General features: G+C 41.6%; 1 protein-coding gene across 2 annotated transcripts; it reads right to left on the bottom strand.

Moving 5' to 3' along the window:
- Nucleotides 1-5577: 5577 nt before the first annotated feature.
- NRAS (NRAS proto-oncogene, GTPase) lies at nt 5578-18467 on the bottom strand. Of its 2 annotated transcripts, XM_089514352.1 has the most exons (6): nt 18441-18467; nt 14710-14836; nt 10901-11079; nt 9578-9737; nt 8633-8756; nt 5578-7575 (listed from the first exon to the last, which is right to left on the bottom strand). In XM_089514352.1, the coding sequence occupies exons 2-5, from the start codon at nt 14818-14820 to the stop codon at nt 8637-8639; spliced, it is 570 nt and encodes a 189-aa protein (XP_089370478.1). In that variant the 5' UTR covers nt 14821-14836; nt 18441-18467; the 3' UTR covers nt 5578-7575; nt 8633-8636. The 2 variants fall into 2 exon arrangements, with proteins under 2 accessions (XP_089370478.1, XP_089370479.1); XM_089514353.1 differs by lacking the exon at nt 8633-8756.
- Between the last annotated feature and the right edge of the window lie 1621 nt (nt 18468-20088).

Genomic DNA, 20088 nt, shown 5'->3' with positions numbered 1-20088 from the left:
TTGATATTCCTGGGGCCAAAATGGAAAAAGCTGTGTGTTCTGTCAAAATGTGATCTCTTATTAAGGAAACAGGGTATGGCCTTTAGGACAGAAGCAAAGTATTAACAGTCAAAAGCAGTAAGTGGATTCAGCTATTTGGGAGCAAAAGAAATAGAATAAGTATATTAACCCTATGATTAGTACCAGTACCAGGATAAAACAAGACAGAGGGCCCGTACAGACAGGCCAAAATAAAGCAGCTTTGGGTCACTTTGGAGGTATGCTGTTTAAATGATGTGTGTATCCTGAGGTCGTAAGCCATGTCAAAGCCACACTCTAGTTCTAAGGACTGCAGCGTAGCTTTGGTGCAGATCCTGGCCTCTTAAGATGCACGTGTCATTTAAACGGCATACCTCCAAAGTGGCCCGAAGCAGCTTTATTTTGGCCTGTCCGATTGGGCCCAGAGTAATATAAAACTCAGTGCCACCTGGGTCTCTTCAGAAAAAGGTCATTGTTAGGTGCCTTTTGTACCCACCCATCCCACCTTCTGTAGATCCAATTTTTAGAGTGTAGACAGTGATTATTCTTGGTCATGCTGTTAAGTTAACCATGGCACCCATTATTTCTGCTATTTAATGGAAAGAATTTTCATTGTATGATGTGTACCGCAGTGGATCTCTTATTCTTCAAACCAAGCTCAGTGACCTGTTGTGATGGAGGGCCCTGGCCAAAGAGGCCTATAGTATAATTAATGAGACCTGCATATACACACAACTGGTGACTCATCAAACTTAACAAAACCCAGCAATCATGCCTTGTTGTTTGACATTTGCTTGATAACCCCTTTTTTCTTTCCCCAAAAAGAAAGAGTTATCAACATGATAGGTCACCATCCAAGCATGGCAGGCCAGGCGCACATTGTGCAGGTCTAGCATGCAGGAAAAGGTTCAAAACATTTGACAACAAAAACAAAAACACTGAAATAGGCTCAGTGGCAGGTGTTATTGAGAGAGACATCAACACCTGGAATCACCCCCCTCCCAAACAGTATGACTGACATTGGAATCATATCCTGCTATTATGTGCCCAGGAGGCTGTGGTTTTGTGTAGCTTGTCTAAATGTTTCACACATGTGAGGGATACTAAACTGTCCATGACAAAGAGCAAACCACAACCATCTGCCAAACTCTACCTAGAGAAATTTAACTGGCTTGCCGATTAAATCTTACTTCAGCACAAGTAAGAGACTCCCACTGAGCCCCAAGTCATCAGGTTAACTTGGGAGTGCTGATTAAACCCACCTGATACACACAACTCTGCCCTCTTGCACCATCTTGCATAGAGGCTGCCCTCCCTCTTGCATTTGCTACTTGAGGTGGCTGCCTCGCAACACCTTTCCCTAATTTATATAATAAGTTGTAAAGGACCTGCAGAATTAAGTTTCCCTTTTTCCTACAACAAAGGCCTCTGGTTAGAACAGCTATCAGACTAGAAAGCAATCAAACATTCACAGTCCTTAGTACTATGAATACTGGGAGTACTAGTGCTCCCAGTACAAAGACTGTGTAGTTCTCTTGTCTCTTCTTTCTGTATATTTTTTTTGTGGGAATGAAATGAGAGTAGTTGTGTTGTTGGGTGTACAGTACATGCATAGGTGGTATGCTTAAACACCCTAAAGGCACCAGCTCCCTTCTGGTCATGGAAGCTAAGCAGGGTCAGGCCTATTTAGTACATAGATGGGGAACTCCCAACTAATAGCTGTACACTGTATTTTGCAGAAAGCCAATAGCAAACCATCTCTTTATATTCCTGGCCTATTCCTGTGAAATTTGGAGGGTTGCTATATAAGTCAGTATATGAGTTGAAGGCACATGGATGCTGGCAGACACATACGCTAGGCAAAGGGGTTGGTCAGGAAGATTAAAACTTACATTCAGTTTTAACTCAACAGTCTCTAAACTGTTAATTTATTAGATTTATTTCCCTCTTTTCTTCTAAAAAACAGCTTTATGTCAACTGAATGTCCAAATTCTTTGTTAACTCCACGTTGGAGAAACAGGAGAATGTTACACCTAGAAGGCATTGTAATCTGGACTTTCCAAAATTCTTTTTAACTGTAGAAGCACCCTTAGCTGCAAGGACTACAAATTGGGACAGTATGAAAAATAAATATTATGCTTCGTCCTTTCTAAGACAGAGCAAATTGATTGAATTTCCTGAAATATTCCTTGACTTCTGATGGGCAGTCATGAAATCAGACAACTGTCTCTTATTAATTCAACCAAGTTCTACAGCGAAACCCAGTATGCTGTTCTAGGCTTGAGGTATGCTTTCTTACCATTAGCAATCCCTCCTTTGAATACCTAGGACTCTTTGCCCTCTATAGATATCTATAAAAGCTACATTTGCTTCTAATCTTTCTGTATTGAATGTCACCAGTATTACATTGGCATCTGAAACCAGGAATGACCTTCAAAGCTGTATGGCAATGTTACTTGTGCTTTTTTTTTTTTTAATCCAAAAGGTCAAATTAACCAACTAAGCCTGTGGGTAGTAGGATCAGCAGGAAAATGGTGAATAGAAAATTTGTGGATAGGAGCTGATAGAACTTTCTAAGGCTTGTTGGCTCTCTCCCTGTGATAATAGCATTATTAAAATCATATTTTGTTCTTAGGATGGAAGCAGTTTTGCCACACTTAGAGCTGCATACATGATCCTTGTCTGGATGTGTAGCTTCCTATGAAAGTACAAGCTGAGTCTCCCTTCTCCGGGATTCCAAAATCTGAAAATACTCCAAAAACCAAAATATTTTTCATGAATGACTGAGGATATCCTCAACTCAGGCATTTCTAGGGAAATGCTCCCTGTTGGACTCTGGGACAGAGATTTCAGATTGCAAGGGACTTACTTCATCAAAGTAGTAAGAGTTGCAATTTTAAAAAAAATCATTTAAAAAAGTGGTCCAGGAACCACTTTCCACATCAACTTGTGCTAACAAAACACTGCTAGCAAAATGTCTTTGCTACATCTAGGCCCCATTTTCCATTCCAACAAAATGCTTCTTCCCTGCTATTTAGGGAGCTTCAGAGGAATCAAATGAAGAGCTATATTATGGAAGACAGCTGAGTAGACAAGAAGTACTGATATGCAACAAAGATCTTGGGATTGTAGTTGATCACAAGCTGAACATGAGTCAGCAATGCAATACAGCTGCAAGAGGGGCTAGTAGGATTTAGGCTGCATTCAAAGAACCACTATCATGATTCATAAACATTCCACTTTGTCTTGCCCTAGTCAGATCTTGTCTGAAGTGCTGTGTCCAGCTCAACTTTAAAGACACAGACAAATTGGAACAAGTTCAGAAGGCAACACAGATGGTTTGCAGTGTGGAAAATAAATACGACAATGACAGGCTTTAGGAACAGAGTCTGCTGAGCCTTGAATGAATGAAAGGACATCAGCCCAATACACTTTGCTACCTAGAATCATAGAGCTGGAAGGGGCCATTTGGGTCATCAGAGCCAACCCACTGCTCAATGCAGAATCTCAAGCTAGACCATCCCCAGCAAGAAGCTATCCATCTAGCCTCTTTTTTAAGTCATCCAGAGAAGGAGACCCTACTACCTCTCTAGGCAATTGGTTCTACTGCCAAACTGCTTTCACTGTCAACAAATTCCTTCTCATGTTCAATCGAAATCTCCCCCCTATAGCTTAAAACCATTAGATCTAGTTCCATCCTCTGAGGCAGCAGAAAACAAGCTAGCCCTTGAGGTTTTTAAAGAATGTCACCCCTCAATCTTCTCTTCACCAAGCTGAACAGGCCCAGTTCCTTCAATCTCTCCTGAAACATCTCCCCCTCTGATATGATCCAAGGCCAGTCAAGTCAGTTTGGTATCTGAGACACAAAATCCTTTCCATAGTTAAAGCATAGCAAATGGATATATTTTCTTGACATATTAGCTGCCTGAGCTTCACTCTAGCTGACAGCAGAACTGGCTTTGTTGAGGGTTGACCCTATATCATTCTTCAAAGAGAAACAACACAGAATAGGGCAAAGCTGCCAGGAAGGGCCACAATAGTTCTACTGTAGTATCTTTGGGTTGAATATAGAAGCCATCTCTTGACAGTAATAACCATCCAACCAGTCACCTGGAGCATGGTGAATTCTCCCTTTCTGGAAGATTTTGAATTTAGAAAGCATTGTGAAATATTACCTGCTCTGGAATTTCTGCATCAAGGGTTTAACTTAAGCATTATATGATATTCTATAACAGGTAATCACATTATAGAACTTTGGTGGATGACCTATGCAGGGAACTGGATGGGAAGTGTGTGTCTCTGTTGGTTCTGCTGGAACTCTAAGTGGCTTTTGATATCATCCACTATGCTTCTGAGCCACCTCTGGGATGGGACATTGGGACACTGTTGTGCCATGGTGCTAATCCTTTCTGGAGAAGCAAGTTCAGATGTGGTGTTGGGGAATTCCTGATTGATGCTCTGGCCATTGGCCAGTGAGGTCCCTCAGGGCTGAGTCCCCCCCCCCCCATGTTTAGCATCTACATGAAACCACTGGGAGAGATAATCCAGATTTTGGAGGTTTGGTGTCACTAATATGTTGACAACACTCAACTCTTTCTCTCCTTTCTGATTCCAAGCAAGCTGTATCTGTTCTGAACCTGCATCTGTCATCTCTACTGAACCAAGGAAGCTGTATCTGTCATCGGTAATGGATTAGATGTGGACAAACAAACTGATCCTTAATCCAGATAAAACAGATGTTCTCCTGGTCAGACAAAAGGCAGATCAGAGAAGAGATGCTACCTGTGCTGGATAGGATTACACTCCCCTGAAATCTTAGGCTTGCTCTTGGGAACTCTCCTGAACTCAGTTCTGAACCTGGATACCCAGGTTTTGATAGTGGCCAGGAGTGCATTTGTTTTCACAGCTATGCCAAGGCTATTGAGGGTGTAGGTTTGGTGGCTAATTCCATCACCACATAAGAAAGTAAGAAAGCAGTTAACTTGGATCATTTTCATCCTACCAACTTTTTGTACTAGGATGTGGCAAGAGTATCATCTACAGCAACTAGATTCAGACCATGTAACAGATGTAAAACTGGCTAATAACTTAATGTGTGCTACTCAGATGCATTTTCATTTGCTGACTTGCAGAAAAGACAGCCAAATATGATACTTAATCTCCAGGCTTCTGCGTTCACAGCCTTTACACTGCCAATGCCATCAAAGGGAGCTCCTTAAGCTACAGGGGACTTGAAATCACTGAAGTTAACGTGTGTACTACTAAACGTGCCTCCTTTTCTCTGGTAGTGCTTCTTTCACTTGAACAGCTGAATGTCAGGAAGATACAGAACAAAAACTGAAATGTATTTGCTATATTTCTCTTTGTCATGCAACTACTGATGAACAAAAGAGTCATGTCAATGCAGCAAATTGAATTTTTGTCAGTGTCTGGAGTGGAACACAAAGAAGCAGTGAACAGCAACACAGAGACACCACTTGATGCTTCAGCTCCTTTTAGTCTATTGCAAAAGAGAGAGATGTAATGCCTAAGATCTAGATTTGATTTTTAACAGTTTAATAAGATGTAAGGCACATTAATAATTTCCCCAATACTGCATCAACATCATCTAATGCTGCTTACACCAAGCACACAACTTTTGTTTGAAATGACACATCATCTTGTGAGGTAAGAGATACTTTACTAAACAGTAGTCTGCCATCTCTTTTCCTTGGTGGTTACACAGTGGCTTCTCTTTTGCCTTTGCACATGTGCATTAAAATGGCAATGTAAGAGATCGACCAGTAAAGAACTTACAATATTGAATGCCATTTCGACTGCAATCTGGTCTGTGTTTAGTAAGTTTATAAATGCTGTAATTAAAATATCAAGTTTTGGGGGCCAGGGAGAAAGACACAGAAAGAGAGACAGAGTGAAAGAGTAGAAGGGAGACAGAGAGGGAAACAGTAATCCACAAATGGAGTTCTCATTTGACCTCACATCATCTCAAGTAATATTTGAGGTTCTTCACACATGCCACTCATAAGATAGTAGTGTACATACATGAGAATCAGGGCCAAACCTGATATATTTCAGATAAACAGTACTCCTCTATTCAATCAATTACTTCCCTGCAATACAGGAAGGAAAACCCACAGGTCATGTTAGTTTAATCACAGAATCGTACTCTAGGGAAACACAGCACAATGAACTATCTAGCTCCAAGTTCCGCAGGGTTAGATGTACAAAAGAAATTTACTTCTTCTCACCAAGCAGTATCAAATAGTTTAGATCACTTAACATACTCCATGCTTCTACAGTTCTGTTCTACTCAAGCTGTTTACTTCTAGTGTGACTGAACAGCAGTGACCTGGAGAGGGCTTTTAGATTATATAATGGCAATGTACTGTTCTCCCACATTAGAGTGTTTTTCATAGGTTAAATAAAGAGGCTGTGCCTGACAAAGATGAACAGAGATATTTAATTCAAAACAAAACAAAACAGAAGTGTATAGATAGCTGGGGCAACTCACTCTTCCCTAATAGGCCCTCACAGAGCCACGAATTAAGTTTGGCATTGAAACAGTTGGTACTTGTAGCATCCACAGCTGTTAACTGGCTTTAGTGGGAAGCACCAAAGGCTTCAAGCAGAGTAAAAAATCTAAATGGAATGTATTTAACCCTGGAGCATAGCCAGTCTCCCCACATAGGGTGTTACAGACCAAAGTGCCATTCAGTCAGTGGTGAAGAGAAGTCCTTGTGCATTACTCACGAGTGGAGGTATGGGATAGCTCAATTGCAGAGCTCACATTCTGCTTGCAGAAAGTCCCATATCAAATCTCTGGTAAGTCCAGTTAAGAAGGATCACGCAGCAGTACTGGAAAAGAGGAGAACCACTGCCAATCAAGTGCAGAAAGTAGTATGTTAGACAGACCAATGGTCTAAGGCAATTATTCAATATGGGCCTGCTAAGATCCCAAACATCCTTGCAACCTGTCAGGTTAGGACAAAATTTGGCATGCCTTTGGAATTAGGCACAGGATTACCAAGGATCTTTCCCTTTGCAATAAACAAAAAAGCCTAGAGTTCAAGAGGCCATATGCAATAGGTTGATGTGCTATATAGGAACATTTTAAGTACACAGTACAAAAAAGTGTAGCAAGTCCCTCCTTATCTGAAAATGTTGTCTAGGAAGTCAGGCACAGTATTACCACACAGTGCTAAGTAGTGGATTTCCATACAGGCTGTTTATAATTTGTTCCAGCTTTTCTTCCAGAAAAAAAGAGATGCTTTCATAGCACTTGGCCTCTATGGTTTCACACATAATTAGTTTCTCTGGTTAAACCTACCCGAGAGGAAAAAAAAATAGGAAATCCCATCACATAACAGATGAGATTTTCTTTGCTTGCTCAGCTGAGAAAAGAGGTAGATGTTCAGAGACATTTTCTTTTGGTGCTGATAGAAAAATTTAGTATTGGTCAACAGGCACCAGGATACTGGCCAGGCATCATCATGAAACGCAACACAGTAGAATTAAGGTTCAACCTTTAGCTGCACTTTGGATAAGTCTTTCAGGCACCTGAAATAAATAAATATATCCTATTAGTTTTATTCTGCTACATGCTCCATAATACTAGCACAGTATGGTTGAGAATGTCCCACCACAATACAAGAAGAAATGAACACAGAGTAGACATTTCTAGTAAAATGAACCCACTGAATTCAAGTAACTTTTAGGGCAGAGGTGGGCACCTGCAAATGGGGCCATGGGGCAATCCCCCTGTCCCATGCACATTCCCTTGAACAAGCCCAAATATCTCCATCTTCATCTGCAATCCCTCTTAAAACGTCAGCTGGAAGTGATGTTGCACCACTTCCCTTCATTATTTTGACAGCTATACAGAGAAAAATGGATGTATTTGGCGGTAATAAGGAGTTCTAAGGTGCTTGTGGGGAGAGGTTATTTTTGCATATTTTGGGGTATTTGGAGGTTCTGGCATAGATTTTTGGGGGGGAATGCCTGAAAATAAGAGTTTTATAATAAAATTGGGGCAATGGGGTGTGTGTGGAAGGAATTTCAGGAAGGAGAGGGTGGATAAAGGTAGATTACAAGGGCCACATGCATTCTATGGGCCATACTGTGCCCACCTCTGATTTTAAGGTATGCTCAGAATAAAAAAATCACAGATGAGAGTAGTTCTAGAAATCCAACTAGATGCATGATATCTATTATAGCCACAATTAAAAGTACTATATACAGATTGCTGGAGGTGTATTTTAAAAAAATAAAAGAAGCCACAGAAATCTGGGTTCCATTACATTGTCTTCAATGGCCAGCAGCATCTTGAAACACTCTCTGCTTACCATCATAGGGATGCCCAAAGGTTTCTGCCAAGCCCTTTTAAAAATCTGCAGAAGCTTATATAGTGCCTCCTTATCTTTGAAGATAAAACTCTGAAACTTCACATCCCCACAAAGCACTCAGCTGCACTTTTTCTGTCCAGTTTACAGCTGTCAACTCACCAGCCATTTATGCATACTTTACAAGGCATGTACTACAGAAAATTATAAACCTGTTATTGAAAACATGAGATTTCTTGTCTTTACCAAACATAGGTTAATAAGTCCCAGTTTACCTAATCACATCACAACGCATGACAGCCCCATACAGCCTTGATTCCCATCTTCACTGCTGTTGAGTCTTTTCATCCGATATTGACGGATCTCCCTCACCAGTGTATAAAAGGCATCTTCAACACCCTGAATGGGAAACATGCTCAGGTCATGCTTTCTTGAGTATATATTTCCTGGCAACCTGTCCCTTCTTCAAAAACCTTCTAAAAAAATTCCAAGCCAAATTATCAGTGTTCTTTCCCAAGTCTGGCTTCCCCAATTCCACAAGACATAGGAATAGGCATCTCCATCATATACTATGAATGCCAAGGAATCCTGTAGCACTTTCAAGACTGACTGGGAGAAAGAAGTTTGAAGCCTAAGCTTTCTTCTCCTACATCACAGTCTACTACATCAGATGCATGGAATGACACACAGACTGTGTTTACAAAAGCTTCTGCAACAAACTGCTTTTTTCCAGTTAATCACTCAAAGATGCTGCAAGGTTCATTTGTATGGTGATAAGACTAACAAGGCTATATACTATGAAATGCCAGATACTTCTAGATCATTACATTCAAGCTTGAAATGTACTAAGATCTACTAGTACAAGAAAAGAAAATGGAGGAATTTTTACAAAAAATAATGTTCTGTCTAGTTGTAAAATTCCATGAAGCTCTGAGATAAATAAGTGAAGAATGTTCCTGGACTTATTTCACTTCTTCAAAACCCAGAACCCAGAAAAAAAACCCCACTAGTAAAACAGGTTTGCAAACAGGGCTAGACATCAACCAAAATTCAATCAGTGATCCACAATTATTTTAAATTATGAACTTAAGCAGGGTGGTGTTCCTAGCAGTAACTCCATTACCTTTACCACCCCAGCTAGTATTGGCTTCTTAATCACATTTGTCTGTGTACTATGGTAATACTGGTAAATCTGTTGCAGAAGTACAGGAACTCATTACCTGTCTTGTTTTGGCAGATGTTTCAATGAAGGGAATCCCATAGCTCTTGGCTACTTCATGGGCCTGTTTGGTATCTACTGTTCGTGTTGGCAAGTCACATTTGTTTCCCACTAACACCATTGGTACATCTTCAGAATCTTTCACTCTCTTTATCTGCTCTCTGGAGAAAGAGAAAAGGGGAGAGAACACAATCTCTATGGTTCAGTCTGACAAAGTTTGAACTATCACTCTCATCAGCAACTGACCCAAGACACAGCTGCTGCCGTGGCTCCTCTGCTCTAGGACAATGGGAAATACTACCCCAAAGCAATGCCATATACTGGAGGGAGTCGGAGGCCCGTTCCGCACGGGCATAAAGTATGTCCCCAGGACGTACTAGGGTTAGGAAAGGGCGTCCTTTACGGACGCCTCTAACCCTAGTACGTCCTGGGGACGTACAAAATGGCAGCGCCCATTCTACACGGGCACCGCCATTTTGATGTCGTGTACGCCTAGTGTCCGCACGTTGCACGGAGCTAATGACGCCGCGAGTGCACCATTGGCACCTTGCTGTGTCATTAGCACGCCGCAAGAAGAAGCGCCATTTTGAGGCTTCTTTTTTGTGGCGCCAAGGAGCTGCGCGGTTTGGTTGCTGGGGCTCCTCAGCGCCGCAAATTACAGTGCCGGCAGACTACCCGAAACGGGCGGTCTGTAATGCACCAAAGTTATCCCAATAATATTACATCAATTATTTTATGTAAACCCCTACCTCACTGATGGGCCAGCATGGTGCAGTAGTTTAAGCATTGGACTACAATTCGTCAAATCCCTGCTCATCCATGGAAACTCACCATGTGACCTTGGGCAAGTCACATTCTCTCAGGCTCAGAGGAAGTCAAAGGCAAGCCCCTTCTGAACAAATTTTGCCAAGGAAACACCATGATAGGTTCACCTCAAGGGTATCATAAGTCAGAAATAACTTGAAGGCACACAACAACAAACCTCCTTGATAAAAAGAGGACACAAAAATCCAATCAAAATGAGTGTCCCAGTATGAACTTGGACAGTGCTGAAGAAACTGAAAAGCCTATTTATAATCATCTATGTTCCTTTCTCTCCCTTGCCAGGGCATCTACCATAATTGTTTTTTGTTTCTCCAGTAACTGTAGATTTTGAGAATGTAAGAGCATTTGACTAATTTATATCTAAATACAGTATATGTTGAATAAGACATTCTAGCAGTTACTAGTAATTGCTTAAATCTTTTCAGAAGCCATGGTAAATGGTTCAGTCCTGGTATTCAACTATGTTCTTACCATCATCTGCTTTCCCCTGTCACCTTACCTGTAAAGATTGATATCTGCAAAGGATTTGCTGTTGTTAATGGCAAACACACAGAGAAAACCTTCGCCAGTTCTCATATATTGGTCCCTCATGGCACTATATTCCTCCTGTCCTGCTGTATCCAGAATGTCTAGCAAACAAGTCTCTCCATCAATCACTACTTGCTTACGATACGAGTCCTGCAGAAAATTAAGGGCAGATTCAAAACCAGTCCTTCTTACTTCCTATAGTGCAATCAATGTGTTTGTGTGGACAGTGATACAAAATCATCACCTTCTCCTACTTTTAATGTGTTTGCAGTCAACTTTAAAATGATGGATGACTTCCAACAGCTCCAGCAATTCAAATTCCATACTAGGTGTCTGTAGGGTTGCCATATCCCGCCCCCCGGCGGGACAATCCCGGTTTGGGCGGTGCCATCCCGGTCCCGGTCCGGTTTGGCGCCCAAACCGGGACGGCCCCGCCCACCGCGGCTACCTCCGCTGCCGCGGCGGCTCCAAGGCCTTTCTGAGGCCTGGGGCGAGGCCGGGGCGATCGCCGCAGGCCTCGTCCCCTCCTTCATGGTCCCAGCCGGGGCCAGGAAGGAGGAGAGGCCGCGGCGATCGCCGCCGGCCTCGTCCCCTCCTTCATGGTCCCAGCCGGGGCCAGGAAGGAGGAGAGGCCGCGGCGATCGCCGCCGGCCTCCTCCCCTCCTTCATGGTCCCAGCCGGGGCCAGGAAGGAGGAGAGGCCGCGGCGATCGCCGCCGGCCTCCTCCCCTCCTTCATGGTCCCAGCCGGGGCCAGGAAGGAGGAGAGGCCGCGGCAATCGCCGCAGGCCTCCTCCCCTCCTTCATGGTCCCTGAGGGTCCCAGGAACGAGGCGAGGCCCCGATCCTGGCCTCCGATCGTGGCGGGGCCCAGGCGGGGAGGGAAAGCCTCCTTAAGTGGAGGCTTTCCCTTGCCGCTTGGCCTCCGCTGCGATCGCGGTAAAATGTAGGACAGAATTTTCAAATGTAGGACACACTTTTTGTGTGTCCTACATTTGAAAATTTTGTCCTACATTTTTCCCGGTTTCGAGGTCCGGCACTATGGCAACCCTAGGTGTCTGTGATGTACCACATTAAAAAAAAAGATTTAATTCAATATCTCCTGGCCTGAACATGGAACTAGATGCACTTTGTAACAATATATCTATTCACTGTGGTTCTTAAAACACAGCTGGACACATTATATGTCCCAAAATTTTGACAATGGGAGCTTTGTTTACATCCTGGCTTGGACGTAATACATACATTTCTGTGTTTGTAATGCATTCCACAAAAGGGAAAAAGTACATTTAAAGGATGTACCAAAAATACAGTGTAGATTTCTAAAACATATATAAACAAACTTTAGTTAATGATGGCATGCCTCCATTAGAAAAAAAATACATACTATATTTCTATAAAAAGTCTACACAGAACTAACTAGCACACAGCAGACTTCATGATAGATTCATGGAGTTGGGAGGGTTCAGAAGGGGCATCATCCAACCTCCATCATGGAATTGGAGGTAAGAAAAGGAGGATGACCACAGAAATGTGAGAGATCTTTCTATTCCTAGCCTACATGCTTTCCCATAGCTGGTACAAAAAATCTTGTGATCTCACAAACAGTGAGAAATATGGAGTCAAGGCATATCTCCCAAGGCCTGGTGTAAATAAAGCTCCCATTGACAAACCTTAGGGCTTACAATGTATCCAAATATGTTTTGTGAACCACAACAAATAGGTATATTGTTGAACACTGCATACTCTGAAACAGATTTTGAATCATAACAGATCACAACTTCCATTCTGAGTCTTTCACAGTTTTCAGCTACATTACAGGAGATTTATGATGAGATTGCAGAAAGCAGATCTCAGATAATGGAGTAGTCTGTCTGACAGTTCTGCAAAGATGTGCTTCTCACTGTTTAATTCAGGAATGGGAAGCACTGTGAAGGAAGGGACTGCATCAAGAATCATACCCTGCCAACAGTACCAAAAAGGGCGACTTTTAATTTTTAAACTGCTGCACAGCAACACCAAAAATCCACATTGTTTGAAGAACAAGGAAGACATTCCCTGGTGTTAAAGGGAAGAGCAGCTTCATAGCTGCTGCTTTTGCCATGTCACCTCATTTGTCAGTCCAGCTGTGATTTTGGAAGTGGCATCAAGGGGCACAAAACACAGTGAAAGATCCCCATGTGCAATCTTCCTATTATCCACCTCTGTTTTCATCCTACATCTTCTACCTTTATTTTCTCCCAGGTCTTTGTCAAATAATTCCAAAACCTCAAATATTTTAAACAAGATTATACAGCCTGAGATTGATACAGAACTGCAGAAATGTTAATATTTTTGAAAATGAACACATTTGGTCTTCAGTTTGTACTTTGGAGCTGCAGTTTAAAAAATAACCTGCAAAGCCAAAAATTTCAACAAATATATCTGCCCTATATGAAATCCTCATGTGGATATGTGCGTCCCATTCCGTTCACTGAATTCACTATGTACTGTTCATGGCAGTGTGATTATTTTTCAGGGAAGTGAAACCCAAATATCAAAATTCAGAGCTTAGCAACAGAAGTCTGGTATTTAAGAATTTTGGTTAACCAAAGACAGCTTTCCTCTACAGAATCAAGTAGTAAATTTTCCTGGGAGGAGCTGAGAAAATGCTGTATGATCCCTGTGCATTGGCATAAAGAAAAGCTTTACTTTACCACAGTGATTTACCCAAATTCAATGATGTTTCCTCCCACACATGACTATTCAGATACGCAACCTCACCGCACTTATATCCAAAATATACTACGGAAATAATCCAGTTTGAGACTGCTTTAACTGCCCTGGCTCAATGCTAGGGAATTCTGGGAACTGCAGTTCTGCAAGACATTTAGCCTTCTCTGTCAAAGAGTTCTGTTGCCACAATAAACTACAATTCCCAGGATTTCCTAGCACTGAGCTAGGGCAGTTAAAGGATCTCAAACTGGCTTATTTTTGCAGTGTGTTTTGGACCTCTGAGATAAAATTCAGCAAAACCTTCATATCTGGTTAATATGTTATTGCTTATTCATTTGGCTTAAATATGAAGTAGATGACTACTTTTCTTCTCCACTTGAAAAACAAACAGATGTATCTAAAGATCAGACTTTAAGTGTCAGAAAGATCAAATATGAGGCTGCACTCTTTAGATTACCATATATACTCATGTATAAGTCTAGAAATTTAGGTCAAAAACTTGACCCCAAAAACGTGAGTCGACTTATCCAAGGGTCAATGTAAGTATTGTATCTTAACTTTTATTTAAAAGAAGGAACCATCCTCTGATGAAAAGCAAGAGTATAATATGTGAAGCACTGAACCCCTCTATTCTCTCATCCATTCAGTCTTAAGAATAAGAGTTACGTCTGCTGGACTTTTTTAAGTTCTATGACACTGTTTTGCTTTGCTTCATCTTTTAGATCTTTTGCTAGATGTCCCTAAATTTTACCCTCGACTTATCCATGAGTCATAGCAAAATCCATAATTTTGGCCCCCAAACCTGCCTTCAACTTATACATGAGGTCGACTTATAGGTACATTTTAGGGGGGGGGAGGGGGAGACTCTGCAAGACATACCTGACGTTTCTCATGATACAACCCCTCCCCCTGAGATTTGACTTTTTTCTGCTAATTTCTTGTTAGACGTTTCTGGGCTTTTACCATTAAACTCTGAAAAAAATATACTCCACCTCTTCTCGTACAGCACACACATGCATACATATATCTCATATGATGCTGATGACATAAACTCCAACAAAGGCTCACCTCTATAGTGGGATCATATTCATCAACAAAGTGATTCTGGATAAGCTGAATGGTCAGGGCACTTTTCCCAACACCACCAGCACCCACCACTACCAGCTTGTATTCGGTCATGGCCCTCCTCAGGGACCTGTTGGCAGAATGACAAATTAGCAGAATCAAGAGTTTCAAAATAAACTGCCTTTCAGTGACACACATAAAGCTTCAAATAACACCCAGAGAGGGGGGAAAAAGAACTCTCTGAAGCCAATTAAAATAAGAATTGGAAGGATGGAAAACAGCCATGTTAGGGACTGTAAGTCAATTTGAAGAACTTATTGTAGGCTGGAAGGCAGAATGTAAAATAAAGCAAGACTAACCTCAATCAAAGAATTTATGTTTGGTAAACCAAACATAAACCTGGAACCCCCTCAGAATTACTTCTTGAGGTCGTTGCTGGGCCTCCCCAAAGACATACCAACTGCCATGCTTAGATTGGAAACCAACATGCTTAGTATAGAAAGCCTAATAGATAAGAGAATTTTATGCTACTGGCTTAAAGTTCAGAGAATGGATAACAACAGACTTCCAAAAAAATGTTTGATAGAACTGAATAACAGCATGCCCAACAAGAATTGGGTACATCAGGCCATGCAATTATCAAATATGGAATTTCATTAGCTGAAATTAATGAACTCCAATTGGAAGCACAAATAAAGTCTATCAAGAACATAATAAGTGAAACATCGATACAAAAAGATTTCCATACTGCTTATCTGTCCTCATGTGCCCCCCTATACTATAAACTCAAGAAGTTCTGTATTTTTCCAGACTATTTTGTTAGTTTAACATTTGCAAACTTACGGAAAGCTTTTACCAGATTACGATTAAATATGATGAATACAGCATATAGAGACAGAAGATACAGAGGTATTCCAGCAAAAGAACGTACTTGTGTATATGGTTGTCAAGAGGTAGAGGACCTTGTTCATTACATGTTATTTTGTCCTCTCTACCAAGAACCAAGAGAAAGGGTCATTACACCTATAATAGAAACCAGCCCCAGTCAAAACCCACAGGATATGATTTTTCATCTTCTACTGGACCTGAATAAATATGTAACCTGGAAAGTAGCTTTGTTTGCCTTAGCAGCTAAAAAAATCAGGAATAAGTATATAAAAGGGATAGCCATAAACTGTAAAGGCGATGACTATATTTGACAAAATTTTTAATGTGCATAATGACAATTGTTGTTTGTTTGTTTAGAAATTCTGTACCAGATACGATACCTGCATTATAGATATAATTTACATGCATTTTTATACTGTTATATTGTTATATGTATTGTTGTATTGTTGTGCTGTGCAATGACCTTTGGTCAAAAGCAATAACATTTGATTGATTGATTGATAGACCTAATTTTCCACAGTATATGTTCAGTACTGTATAATAATAACTATGCTGCCTGACTAACTGCTTTATCACAGGTAAACAAGATTTAAATGAGAGTTAAACTAGAGAAAACCAGGAAATGTCGTGTGATAAATGTCAGGCATTTCCTGATTTTCTCTAGTTTAAATTTCGTTTAAATCCTGTTTGCCTGCTAGTGTGATAAAGCAGTAAGATTGCAACCATATTTGAAAAAATTATTTCTGACTAAATATACCTAGGAATTAACTGATTGTTGGAAGTGTGTGTGTGTGTGTGTGTGTGTGTGTATTATTTAATTTATACCCAGTCCTCTTCCCTCAAAAGACTCTTCAGATGAATACTTTGGTTCAAATTCATCCTGCCATGAAAGTTAATGGGTGACTTTAAGCAAACTGTGTATCAACCCAAACTACTTCACAGGGCTGTTGCAACAGTAAAATAGAAACCCACAAACAACCCTGAATCCCATGGAAGTTCACATTTTCCTTTTCACCGCATCCCAATAGCCATGTGAAGTATGAAGGGTAGGCTGAGAGAGTGTGATTGTCTTCAGCTTTAAGCACTGTACCAGATTAGTGCTTATTTGTTACTTTTTCAAGCAAAATTTATCTCTTCTGACAGAGGGTATACATCTTTTTGCATGTAATTAGATACTGTTGTTCTTGCATGTAATTAGATACCACCTTCATGTGGTTCCTGACTTAGGCAACCCTAAATAAAAAATGGTTTCCTCGGCAAGATTTGTTCAGATCGGGTTTGTGTTTGCCTAATCTCTGAGGTTGAGAGAGTGTGACTTGTCCAAAGTGGGGATTTGAACCCTGGTCTCAAGACTCGTAGTCCAATATTCAAACCACAACACCATACAGGCTCTCCACCTTAGACACAGCCTCACTTTATTTAATATAAGGTTTCTGTATGCAAGAGATAACCACAGCTATTAGCATTCATGCCACTTTGACTAAACTGAGACTGTTGTACTTTGGCCACATCATGAGAACACATGACTCAGAAAAGACAATAATGATTGGTAAGTTAGAAAGCAGTAGGAAAGGAGGAAGGCTGCATTCCAGATGGACAGACTCAGTCAGGAAAACCACAGCTCTAAATCTAAAAGACCTAATAACAACAATAATAACAACAATAATAATAAATTTTATTTATATTTCCCGCCTCTCCCTACGGATTGAGGCAGGATTACATCAATAAAATAAAATTACAACTACATATAAAATACAGTCCATAAAATGACAGCATTACATTACATCAGTAAAATCATTCTGTCACCATCTAGTCTAACAGACATGCTCAGAGTGGAGTGTCCCTTTATGGTTGTCTGCAGAAGATCAGGGGGGTAGTCCCACCGGAAGAGATCCGTCTTGAGTGCCTTCTTAAAGGCATTTAAGGTAGTGATAAGACGGATCTCTTCCGGTAAGCTATTCCACAGTTTAGGGGCCATGATGGTGAATGCTTTTGGGGAAGTTGATGTTATTCTAGTCTTTGGATAACCCAGTAAATTCTTCCTGGATGTTTTGAGAGTGCGGGCGGATTGTGTAGGGAGAGCGTTCCCTCAAGTAACTCGGGCCCAAGCCATGCACGGATTTAAATGTGATAACCAACACTTTGTATTGTGCCCGGAAGATGATCGGCAGCCAGTGAAGAGATTTTAGTACTGGTGTTATATGGTCTGACCTAGATGTTCTGGTGACCAATCTGGCTGCCGCATTTTGCACCAGTTGAAGCTTCCGAACTTGGTACAAAGGTAGCCCCATGTAGAGCGCATTGCAGAAGTCAAGAATAACCCATTTGCGTGATTTGCAGAGACCACGAAGAAGGACTGCCATGTGATACTCTAACTGCCCTGGCTCACTGCTATGGAATTCTGGGAGTTGGAGTTTGTTTTGGGCCCAGAGCGAGCCCCACAACAAACTCCAACTCCCAGAATTCCATAGCAGTGAGCCAGACAAAGAGTTAAAGTAGGTTATTTCTCCAGTCTGGATGCAGCCCTGGTCAACCTGTGCTATATGGGGATTCTGGGAACTGTAGTTTTGTGAGACATTTAACCTCCTCTGTCAGAGAGAGCTCTGCTGCCACAATAAACTACAGTTCCCAGGATTCCCTAGCAAAGAGGGAGGGCAGTTAAAGCAGTCTCAAGCTGGATTAATTCTGCAGTGTGTTCTGGACCAAGGGTGGGAGCAAAGTGCCTCCTTCCTGGAGTTGTTGTTTCAAGGCACAGTTTTAAAAGCCTCAGAAGACCAAGGGACCCAGCCTCCCTCCCTCCCTCCCTCCCTCTCAGCCACTGAACTCTGAGCCTCCTCTGCTCTCACCTCCCTTCCAGGCTCCGCGGTCCCAGAACGCCCTTTTCCCAAGAGCGGCCCTTCCGACTCGCCGTAGCTGACGTCATCACGCGGCGCCGGAAGTGTTGGGAAATGAAATGATGGGGATTCCGTGTCTGGGAGAGAGGCTCTCTGAAAGAAAGAAGTTGGCAGCAAGAGCTTTCCTTGGCCAAAAGCAGCTGAGGAAGTAGGCTGAAGCCTATGGAGGCTCATGCTGCCAACTTCTTTCATCCCATTAATATTAAACAGTATTATTATCCTTATCATTAGTATTTATTCCTTACCTGCCTCTGCCATTGGTTTGAGGTCGAGGACAACAGCAATTAACAAGCAGCCTCAGTTAAAAGACATCAGTCAAAACACACACCAGTTTAAAAGGGCAAATAAGATGCGCACGGATTAAAACAATCCATGGCCTGTTACAGACAGCCAAAATAAAGCTGCTTCGAGTCACAATGGAGGTATGGTGTTTCAATGATGCATGCATCCTAAGAGTCCAGAAGTCGCACCAAAGCCACGCTCCAGCCCTAAGGACTGGATGGTGGCTTTGGTGCAGCTTCTGGACCCTTAGGATGCATGCATCATTGAAACACCATACCTCCACTGTGACTTGAAGCAGCTTTATTTTGGCTGTCTGTAACAGGCCCATGTCTAAAACCCGTCATTTAAAATTCACAAGGAAGGCAGAGAAGCAGGCTCCGGCTTCCCTGAAATGTAGGAACCAGTGGGCTCAAAAGGACAAAGTATTAGGAAGAACTTCTTGATGGCAATAGCCATGGAGCAGTTAAAGCTGGCTTCCTTGGAAAGTGGGGGATCCTTCATAGGAGGTTTTTAAACAAGAGGTTACATTCCCGCCTCTTGGGGTTTCTTCGGCCGTGGATTGGACAAGATGGCCTTTGAAGTAGTTTCCAGTCTTTTTTCAGAACTGTTACTTTGTGCATTTTGGTCTAATTAAGGTATTATTATTAGACCAATATTAATTGACACATCTTCTACAAGTTGTGCTTATGCTGCTTTAAAAAAGTAAAAATAACTATATGTAAGGACACATCATTTTTCTGCAGCGTACATTACTTTTATTCATGGAAACAAACATGGTATTTCCACTCTGTGTGCGATTCTGAAACCGGACAGAAGAAAACTGGCAGGAAGAGAAATGGTTTGCTTGAAACGTGGGGCTCTGGATGCCGTGGGCCAACAGCAACAAATAAATGGGTTCTAGAACAGTGGGTTCTCTTCTCATGAGAAGACATGGCTTACTAGAAAACACATTAGTGCTTGGTAAGGCAGAAGGCAGTAGGCAAAGAGGAAGACCACCTTACAGGATAGATAGATGCAATCCAGGAAACCAAGACTCTTAAGAACGGAGCAAGGCTGCTGTTGGCGGGGGGGGGGGGGCTTTCAGATATCTTGATTTTGAGCAGAATGATGTGAATCACCTCACTCATGCATTCCATGTTTTATTCAACTATGGAACCACATCTCTGCGAATTCAGTTGCTCACATGTGCCAGCCCTCAAATAAATATGAGACTCAATGTATGTGAATGTATTTGAAATGTATTCAAATCACGCAGTTTTATCCCAGGTCTATTCACATTGATTATTCACACTGTGAATCTTTTTTAAAATTCTCAGCA

The sequence above is a fragment of the Sceloporus occidentalis genome, unplaced genomic scaffold, assembly GCF_023333645.1.
Source record: "Sceloporus occidentalis isolate IW3139 unplaced genomic scaffold, rSceOcc1.0.p SCAF_3, whole genome shotgun sequence".
NCBI classification, from domain to species: domain Eukaryota; kingdom Metazoa; phylum Chordata; class Lepidosauria; order Squamata; family Phrynosomatidae; genus Sceloporus; species Sceloporus occidentalis.
Note: the sequence above shows the minus strand (reverse complement) of the source record. Positions and strands in the feature narration are given on the sequence as shown.

Excerpts from the sequence above, each read along its gene's own strand:
- NRAS (XM_089514352.1), bottom strand. The coding sequence starts at position 14,820 with ATGACCGAATACAAGCTGGTAGTGGTGGGTGCTGGTGGTGTTGGGAAA. Across the intron at positions 9,738-10,900 it reads GCAGATATCAATCTTTACAG|AGAGCAGATAAAGAGAGTGA; the intron begins GTAAGGTGACAG and ends CTCTTTCTCCAG. Across the intron at positions 8,757-9,577 it reads CATCTGCCAAAACAAGACAG|GGTGTTGAAGATGCCTTTTA; the intron begins GTAATGAGTTCC and ends TTTCCCATTCAG.